The 10,681-nt window shown below is 36.8% G+C and overlaps 1 protein-coding gene across 1 annotated transcript; it reads right to left on the minus strand.

The window, feature by feature from the left end:
• Nucleotides 1-4,977: 4,977 nt before the first annotated feature.
• LOC146572058 (trypsin-4-like) lies at nucleotides 4,978-10,471 on the minus strand. The gene is made up of 6 exons (XM_085278574.1): nucleotides 10,435-10,471; nucleotides 9,938-10,130; nucleotides 9,612-9,818; nucleotides 5,650-5,711; nucleotides 5,242-5,381; nucleotides 4,978-5,148 (listed from the first exon to the last, which is right to left on the minus strand). Exons 1-6 carry the CDS (start codon nucleotides 10,469-10,471, stop codon nucleotides 4,990-4,992), a joined length of 798 nt encoding a protein of 265 aa, XP_085134700.1. The 3' UTR covers nucleotides 4,978-4,989.
• Nucleotides 10,472-10,681: the final 210 nt, after the last annotated feature.

A 10,681-nucleotide genomic window follows, 5' to 3' on the forward strand; every position in this document is an offset into this window, starting at 1 on the left:
TACAGACCAAGATAAGGCAGCGTCTTCCTGCCCTTGGGTGAAGAAGCATCCTTTGTGTAGTTTATTAGTTCAGCTACAATTGTGATTATCTCAGCGACATATTTTCAAGGCACAAAACAAAGAGTTCTTTCATTAGTGAAAACTGAAACAAACCATTTGGCCTTCAACAGGCGTCTAAAAGATTAAGAAACTAATGTAGCTGAGGGAGTGATCTCTGTGGTATTTCAACCTTGTACCAGCCTGTGATTCTCACACATCAATTCTTGGGTCAAAGAGAAAAATAACTAAAACAAAAGGGGCCTTATTGAATGACAGAGTTTTCCTGCATAATGTCACTATAAAACAATATCCAGTAAATGCTCCCATGGTACTAAAATACCTAACAATCCTTTGAAGCACCGCTCCTCTAAAACAGCAATAAGGATAATTATTAGGTTATTTACATTATTATGTAAATAACAAAATAACTTAAAGCAAAAATTGGGAAACGTAAAGTCGGAAGTCTTTATATTAACGGCCATCAGTCAAACAATATTGTTTGCTCAGGGTATAACCGGAGTGCGTTGTGTGTGACGTCTTCTTTTGCGCATGCGGGCCGCTTTTAGCGTTCACACTAGAGCGCGTTTGCTGTCGCATTTTATTTGTAGTGTGAACACGCAGACAAAAAAATCGGATTTGATCAAAAAATCGGAATTGAGCATTAAGACCTGCAGTGTGAACGTAGCCTTAGTGTCCCCTTCAGTCTGGGCAGAATGAAGTGTTTAACCCTTTAAGACCTACCACAGAACCAAGTCTGCCAGAGCTTATATTATATTTTTACATGTTGTAGTGCCATTTTTGGGAGCATTTCAAGTTGCTATACATCAATACAACCATTACAGCCTAAATGTTAATAATATGCATGCATTAAGTGCATAGTAATTACATAAATTGCAAAAAATTGCAATAAACTACAAAAAAATTGAAAATCGTTTTTGTTTTTTAACATATATTTCTAGTTAGAGAAATTTAAGAGGCTTATCCCTCAAAACTGTAAATACAAAAAAGTTGCACAAACAAGTTTCCCACCACAGGAAATTTATTTTGAGTGTCTTCATAGTTTTATTTTTGAAATACACCAATTTCTATACACTGCAGGAAAAACGAAAATAAATATTATAGTGCAAATTTGCAAAAAAGCAGCATATGCATCAAAATAAACTATTTCCAGCAGTGCAATATGAGTCCTAAGCATCCCAGAAACGACAGAGAAAGTCATAAAGTCAAACATAACTTTTAAAAACACCAGTATAGGCTCATGAGGCCTTGGTGGTAAAAAACTACATTTCCGCGACAATGACGTCACTTCCGGTTTCGGGCAGGACATGACGGACATGCGATCGTTTGTGCTGATGGACGTAGGAAGTGTTATGAACAGCTGATCGGATCGGCAAAGCCTGTTTCTGGAATATTATGGTTTTTTTTGCTGCAAGTGCTTTTTATGCAGTTTTTGCAAAGCTTTATGTGGAAGGAAACTGTGACCTAGGACAAGCTGATGCCATAAGATGTAAGTACAACTCCTCCGGTTTCATATGCAAAAACAATTATTGCGCTACCACGCTACCACGCTAGCTCACGTGGTTGCAGTGCTACCGGGATTTTAAAATAGTTACGCAAAACGGAGCGTGCCCGCTCTGACCGGTTTTAAAGGGTTAAATGAACTGGTTAAATATTGATGTTGAATTTCTTATTGACTTTTCGTAGTGGTGTATCCATTTGTCTTTATATCTCTGATTGTTCTGTTTAGGATCATAAGAATAAATCATTTGATCAATGATGTTGTGTGACATTGTGAGCTAAAAAGTTCAGCACTTTTTTAAAGCACTCTTACTATTTTGTTAGTTATACTCCAAAACATTGTTTGAATTTATGAACTTATGATGTTTTCAGTGTTTTGGATCAGGTCAGCTGAGAAAAGTTCAGACAAGTCGATGACGATGTGAAATCATGTTTGAGATTTCAAATCAATATTTCAGGTCATGTATCAAGTAAAAAGTCACTAAAGGCAGTTCAAGTCTGTTTGGTGCTTCATCCCCAAGATTTTATCTTCAGTTATTTTCTTGAACTGAAACTCTTATTGTTGTAAACTGCTGTGTTGGCCTCTACTTTATGTTGCAGGTTTAGAACCTGATCGCAACTAGTCTGAAGTTTACTCTGTTCTCTGTTGTGATTAATGCCAATAAAAAGTAACAATTACAAGCCTGTGTTCACTAACAGTCTGTTCAATACTTCTAGAAGATATCATCTTTCATTTCCTCACTGAGGAAAATGAATGAAGAGAGAATAAAACAGGTTTGGTTGAGAGAGCAAGTGGATGAAGAGGAAAGGGAGTGAGGAAGAAAAATAGTTAATAGTTTGTGGTGGATTTTTGTATGATATGTATAACTATCTAACTATATACACTATATGCCTATCTGCACTGAACATATATACTCTAATTTTCACTGTAACTTTCACGTAGAGTCTTAAGCACAGGGTTTTCGGGAGGAGCCGTGCTGCTCTCTGATAGGAAGCAGGACCATGCTCTGCTGGAGAATGGAACAACTTAAAAATTCGATTAGAGTGTTATCTATTCTAAATATCGCTTGGAAAAGTAGAGTCAGCTAGTAAAGCATGCACTTTAGAACAGCACACAGCAACACTACATCTGAGCGGACTACACCTTTCTTGGCTGCTGCCTCAAAGCACATTGTGCGCTGTCTATCTTGCGTGCTGCACAATAGCGTTTAATATTTAGTATCTACTGTTATCTACTGCTAGCTAGTTTATTGTGATGGTGCTGTATTTATCATTTTTTGTGTTTTGTTTGTTTTCTCTTCTGTTTTTTTTTCTCTCCATACAGGTGATCCAGGTGTTTTGTTTGTTTTTCTTTCTTCCCCCCTTTCTCACCGTCTCTTCTCCCCTCTGTTTTTCTTTCTCTCCCTCTCTTTCTTTCATTCTTTCTCCCTGTCCTATCCCTCAGTCATGTCTGTCCCGTTTGTAGCAACCGAAAATAAAATAAAATAAATACATAATTATAATAAAGGTCAATCAAATGGACCAATATGGCAAGGCCATGATGATCCACTTGGTAAAATAGATCCGCTTGGCATCTTTCTTGGCCTTAAGACAACAATTCTGATGGCTAAAGATCCAAATGGGACAAAAAAAAAAAAAGAGTCTTAAGCACAAGACATTTTGCTTCACCGTGGTTTATTAAGGTTTTACATTAACAGGACAGTTAATGCTGTCGAAAGTTTGCCTGAATAACTCATCTCCAGCTCCGGTAACTAACCTTCCCTAATACACACTCAACGTCTTTCATGCAGCACAACCAAAACAGTAACATTGTAACAGAGCACGATTAAAATATCATACAATATAATCACACACACACACACACACACACACACACACACACACACACACACACACACACACACACACACACACACACACAGCTGATTGGCTGAAGTAGGGTTCAATAAAACTTGTTGGTTGTTGGTTTGTGCACTGCTCACCTCCACATTAAATAAACTGCTGCTCATGTGTGTTTGTAGGTTCTCAGTCATCCAGGTCATGGTTGTCTAAGGAGCCTGGAAAGAAAGCGACTTTACTTCTTTAAGGTTCTGGATGATGTTTAACTTCTTATCCAAGAAACGTCTTCACTTCATGAGCTTCCTTTGCTCATGTTATACCTCCGGGCAGTTTAATTTAATGACCATGCAGTGCAGTGCTCTCAAACACACAGCAGAGGGCGCTATGCACATTCCCTGACGTTAAGAAAAATACAAGTGGAGGAGGAAACAAACAGCAGCATTGAAAGAGAAAACTGAAGAGTTCAAAACGAGTTAATTTAGTCTCTTATTGTAATAATAAACAATATTTAAACATCACTTTGCTGCTTCACGTTAAAAGAGCTCTGTGTGCTTTTACTGCTCAGTAGGAAAATATTGATGCAATTTAAAAGACGTTGTTTTAATTAGCATTTAATGATATCTACTTTGAAATGTTTTCACTACTTCCCAGGAAATTTGAACGTGCTGCCTAATATGGAAAATGAATCATGATGAAATCCTGAAATCTATTCTCATATTAATTTTCTTTTAATGTTCTACAGGTCTAAAAATAAAAACCTCCAGTGATAATAAGCAATATAAATATTTTTTTTAAAAACTATATGTTATAGAGCTTTGATGAGGTGAAACACATTCTCAGTTTATTGGTTATGAGAATAGTTATGACAGTGTTTACGCGAGAAGCATTAGAGTGAAATAGTTTTGTGTAACAGCGACATCTGGTTTGAGTAATAGTGTCCATGAGCTTTGTGAATATTAAAAGATTAGTTTTCACTTTGGTCTTAGAAGTATAAAAATGCAGGACTGAAGATAAGATGGAAACAATGTATTATGAGATATAAAATACATATGTTCATATGTACTATAATTTTATTTTATTTATGTTCTGTTTTTGGGGGTGGGGGTTGTGTGATTAGAGTTGGGACAAAACAATGGACAGTTTCAAAAAATGCATTTTATCAACAAAACTTATTTTGATAGTTACTGTATTTATTTTAATGCCCTGTATAGTGAAGTGATTAAAAGAAAAGTTTATCTGCCACCAATGAGCCAACAGCCTCCACGTAAACATTTCCACCCCCAACAATCAACTCAGATTTATGAAGTTTATCATGTTCAGGCCCTGCAGCTGATTGGTGGATTGTCTGATCAGAAAGCCTTTCTGCATCTTCACAGTGTGAGTCTGAGAGTTTCTGAACAACAGGATGAGCTGCTACACACCTGACACCACATTCAAACACACACAAGCTGCAAATCTAACACAATAATTTAGACCAAAGAAAAAGGTTCACAATTTGCAGTTAACATGAAGATATTCTAGAGTAGAAACAACACACAGCACACAAGTTTCATGTAGAGATGATTGTTTATTCTGGATGTTATTTTCATTCAGTTATTTTCCATTACTTTTTGGATAAATTGTCTGGTTTATCCATTTCATGTAAGAACAAACATTCACAGTAACAGCTGGTACAGTACAGACACGTACACCACAGCCACTGATTACACCATAAATCATGTTGTTGTAAATCACTCCACCACCAGAATCACCCTGAGAGAGAAAAATATAGTTTGTGTTCAAGTTTCTTCCAAAAGATCTAAAACATACAGAGATGATATACAGTGATGTTAGCAGTCAACTTACCTTACGTATATCTACATTAGGTTCTTTCAGACACAGCCTGTTGTTATACGGCACATGTGAATCACATCGAGCGTTTCTGGTAGGCTCACAGTCAACAACATGCATGTTTGCACACTGGAGATGAGGTGGTTGGCCAGGGACTGGAGAAAAAAGCCAAAGAACAAAAGTCATTCATAACCTTTCAAAAACTAAAATCTTGAGGAAATTGATGTTTTGTCTTTTTTCTGGATGTTTCCAAATGATTTTTAAACAAGGAACCTGGCATACAGTATATCTACTATAAAATATAAAATCTTTGTTTATATTACAGTAGTCAAATAAAACGCGAATGTAACTGTAAAACAGACACAGAAACCAAAATAAAGTCTAGCATAAACTGTGAAATAATTCATCAAAAAACTTTCTTACGTGTGTGGCCTGTCGCATTTACCCTATACCCACCAAGTCCTGCAACCTGAACGACATCTCCTCTAGAAACAGACCAATAAATAATAATCAATTACTTTCAGGTCCATCCATGTGTTTTAAACATCAAATAAATTAATAAATCTCAAAATTTCAACTTTATTCTCAAAATGATCTATACTATGTTTTTTTTCTGGTCATCAAGTCGCTTCCACACAGCTTTACTAAGAAGCTTATAAACATGTTTGATTCACAAGGAAAATTCTGACACTTTCTGCTGCATTAACAACACACTGTCATTTACCTGCTACTGCCTCATGGCTTGGCTCCATTTGTATGGGCTACAAGATACTAGATACTATTTTTTAGTCAAGGTCTGCTTATAACACAAGAATGAACAAATTGAGAGCTGTTTTTTTACAGTCTTGGGATTTGGTCATCTTGATGAGCAAACAGTTCTCAAGCAATGCAGAATCCATGAATTAGGCGCAATCCTCTCAGCCATAGACTGTCAGCATTAGTCAGACAGGGCAAATTAGTATGATCGCAAAAATGGGTTGACGTCAGCAGAAACCCAGCAAACATCTACTCAAAATGTAAAAATACACTCAAAATAAAAGTTGAAGAGATGTTGCAGATCTTGCTACAGTGTTGCTTTGAGTTATGTCTTTATGTCTAATGTGTTAAGTTGTGTTAAGCATATTAGATGGTGTTTAAAAAAACAAAACAAAGATACATGTGGTTACAGAGGCTCTTAACCTTCCTGCGATTTTATTTTAAGTGTTCGAGATGTTGCCTTCCCATCAACTCAAAGCAGGCTGGCCATTCTGATATCTGGCACTGACGAAGCATTTTCATCCAGAAAACTGCGACTCACTGGATATTTTACTTTTTCATGCCACTTTCTGTATACCCTAGAGATGGTTGTGTGTGTGTGTGTGTGCTATAAATAATATAAAAATATATAACAGCAAAATACAACACTGGTGTTGCAAATCAAAGAAAAGTTGCAGAAACATTATGATTTGATCATCACTGTGCTATTGGTGCTGCTGTTTTTAATCTAACATGACAGCCACAAATTGGAGATCTGAAACTTTAAACGGCGTACATTTAAAACTCACTGTTTTCAATGCCCATAGCTTAATAAAGAAGGCCAGGAAGTCACTTTATTTTGGCTCCAGATCAAATTGAAATTTTATAGATTGAACAGCTGATAAATAGTTTACAAATGTAACTGATACATTTTCTAATCTGTGTTCTATTAGCTGTATTTCCAGCAGTGTGAAGCAGAGCAGATTCAAACCAAACCTGTTTGCTCCTAAACTGATGGTGTTAGTAATGTATGTCTTAACAAGTTGCTTATATAAAACTTATTAGTTCAGCAGACAATCTATGTCATGTTTAAAGCATACTATAAATTAAATAACTAATGAAAATTTGATGCTTCCTGCTCATTTTACACAAAAACTCTGAACATAATCTCAACAGGAGCATATTTCCATGGTGATCTTACCAGGTAACAAGAGAGCCACCTGAAACACTGGAAACTTAGAAATTAGGCTCAGCGTGCATCACTAACAGATTAACCTTGCTTCACTGTCCACCACTCTGAAGCCAGTCGCCCAGAAGAGGGAGACTAAATTCTGAAAAGGCTGCCAACCCAGTACATCATAATAATATGCTAAAAATACAGAAATGTTATTGAAGTTGTGTGATTGGGACGGAGATTTTCTCTTTAGAGGGAATGAATGAAAATGATAATCATTTATTTTAAACTGGTATTAGTATGTTTATTATTACTATATTATATTATTTTTCTTAAATGGTCCTATTTTATATTCATTCATGTTTCATATTCCACTTGTTGAATGAAATTCACTGTCTAAAAGACACAGAAATACTATTTTTAATGTTGTTAATGATGTTAATGTGTACAGTATAACGTGTCACGGTTCTGGGTCATTTTGACCCAGCATTTTCAGTTTGTTATATTTTTATGTATTATGGTTTTTATGTCTTCTGATTGTCTTGTTTTAATTCCATGTTTCAGTTTATTCTGGTTTAGGGTTTTGTTCTTAGGTTTTATGTCTTGTGCCCTCGTACTTTGTGTAGGTTTAGTTCAGTGTCAAATCTGCGCCTTTGTGGATTGTTTCCTGTTTTACTTTGGAGGTCCATGTCTCATGTCAGTGTATTCAGTTTTGCTTCCCCCTGTCTCGTTACTAGGGATGGGTATCGAAAACTGGTTCTTGTTGAGAACCGGTTCCCACTGTTTCAATTCCTTGGACTTGTTTGCCATTTTTGCAAACAATTCCCTTATCGATTCCAGTCGCCCCGAATGACATCACCACGTTGCGGAGCATCATTTACCTGGCAGGAAACATGGCGGCTCAAACGCTCAAAAGTTTGGTTATACTTTACGAGAACGGATGACAACGGGGCAACTTGCAAAGTAGATATTTCATTTAAGGGAGGAAACACTACGAATATGCAAAAGCATTTGCTCACAAGACACACGATAACCTTAAATGAATGTCGCTTCTTTAATTCTGCTCCAGACTCGTGAATCTCAACCCAGCAGCAGCAGTAACGTTTGCACGTCCTCTCCCGTTAATGCGACAGGTAAATAATCAACTAACAGTGCATATTATGTTAGCGCGATCTGCCTTATTACAAAACCTGCCATTACTGTGCATTTAGGTGACCATGATGAGAGAGACAGACAGAGTCTGGCTCAGATGCTGGCAGTTCTCGCTGAAGTCTACCGGTAGCGTCTCCTTTCAGGCCAGGATAGACGAATGTCACCGAGCAGTGACTAAGTTTGTGGTAAAAGGCTTGCACCCATTTGCCAGCAGATGCCCCCGATTTTCGGTAAGTGAATGTGTTTAATTGTAGGCAGGGACATTACTGGATATTCTTGTGTAATTGCTACTGAATAATTTATGTTATACTTTGTTATTGCTACAGAAGAATATTTGTTTTATTATTTTACATTTACAATTTTTTTTCCTGGGGACCCTGTGACACCCCATTGAAGAGCCGTAGGCTGTGGATCTCTTAAGATCTCACTGTTAGGTTTGTAAGGCCATGTTACTCCTAAATTTCTATCTTGTTCAAAGAGAAGATATAAAACAAAGTTCTAAGCTAATCGACCTTAGTGTTCTCCTTTTTTAAAAAGAATTGATAAGAGAATCGAATCGTTAAACAGAATCGAAAATGGAATCGGAATCGTGAAAATCTTATAAATACCCATCCCTACTCGTTACCCCTAATTTCTCCCAGCTGCGTCTCCCTCCTGTTTCCCATTCCCTGATTACGCCTCTGTGTATATAAGCCCTGTGTTTTCCTTTGCTCGCTGTTGTGTTGTATCCTCAGAATTGCCTATGTGTTCTTGTCATAACATTCTCAGTTTGGTTTATGTTTTGTTTCATGCCAGCAATAAAGCTGAGGTTCTTTGAGTTTGCCATTCATTCTCTATGAGTCCTGTATTTTGGGTCCTCATCCCTGCCTGAGGCACCTCAGGCCTGCCACAGAGCCCTGACATAAAGAAAAGTTGGAAGGATTGTACTTGTTATTGAATAGTGGTGCAATCCCACAAAAACATTATGCTTGCTGAGGGAGTTTGTCATTGCTGTTGTTTATGTTTAAACTCCTTCTTTAGTGTAATGTAAGTTTTTACTGTGATATTGTGTTGATTGAGCTGTCCCATATGGAAAAGAAATAGTGAAAACTTATAAAAGACTGGCAGATTTGGCCTACTTCATATAGTGAATCATATAAGGCTGATATGGTTTACTCATGAAAGTGGCCACTTTCATATATTGTTTTAGTAAGTATCCAAAACATACAAGTTTCATTTATATTCAACATTGTGAATAAAGAAATATCATAATACAAATAAATAAAAATAAAAAAGTGGAAAAGTCAGAAAGGATTCAGACTTATTAGGTAAGCGCACAACTTACATTTTGGGAGGATTTGCACAGTCCGGTAAGGCAACGGTTTTCCTGCCTGGTTGTGGAGGAATTTCCAGTAGCATGATGTCATCAATCGTATTTGTGCCCACAAACACTGGTCCACTTGTGACTTTCACGTTTTTTTGTTTTTTTAAAAATGGTAATAACTTTGTCCACCATTGACTTGGATGAATTCCTAAAATTGCATACATATCCCTGCACAAGGAGAAATGGGTGTTAGTGACTGTAATTAGTGAACATGAGCATAAGAAATGCTATCTTTATTTTTAAATTCTTATAAAACACAATTTTAAGTCAAACTGTTATTTATTCACCATCCAGGTTCATTTTTCCAGCAGTGGGCTGCAGTCAGAATCCACCGTTCATGGATCAGTGAGCCACCACAGAGACTTTCATGTCTTGCACTGGTTGCCTTTAGTTTCACGTGATACTGACGCTCAGTGTCTGGACACTTTTGGCCTCCATAGATCCTTTTGTGCAAATCTACTCCTGTGCTGACTGTGATGCCTGAAAAAGAAAATAATTTACTCACAACTGGTTGTTCTTCCATCTGAAGAACAACATATTCTTTCTAGCTATTATACTTGCAGAAATGTGTCTGCAAATTGATGAAAAGAAGAAAAAGTACAATCATACTGTAGAGACAGTGTTCCTGATACTGTAACATTCTGACAAATGCATAATAACTGATATCAAAGCAGAGACAAAGAAGAACAAAAACAGTATCTGGTGGTTTAGTGAAAACCTAAATAATCCTTTAGTAACACAGAATTTGTCGCAACCTGAGAAATAAGTGCAATATTTCACTCACCAACACACAGAAGAAGAAGAAGCTTCAGATGAGCCATTGCTGTCATTCAGCTTGCAGTGAATGCTGTGCTGGGACCTTTTAAGCCTGTTCTCACTATGCTGGTGGCCATGAAGCCACCAATCACAGAGCATAATTTTATCACAAAACCCCATTGGTTGGGACATTCTTCATGCAAATTTTAAATATGACTTTATCTTTTTTTTACGTGTTGCATGTCATTAATTAGTATTTTTCTCTCAAACACTCC

This window comes from Mchenga conophoros, linkage group LG6 (genome assembly GCF_057382185.1).
Source record: "Mchenga conophoros isolate Kocher_MC1m ecotype Shallow Benthic linkage group LG6, M_conophoros_male_GT1.1, whole genome shotgun sequence".
Classification (NCBI taxonomy): domain Eukaryota; kingdom Metazoa; phylum Chordata; class Actinopteri; order Cichliformes; family Cichlidae; genus Mchenga; species Mchenga conophoros.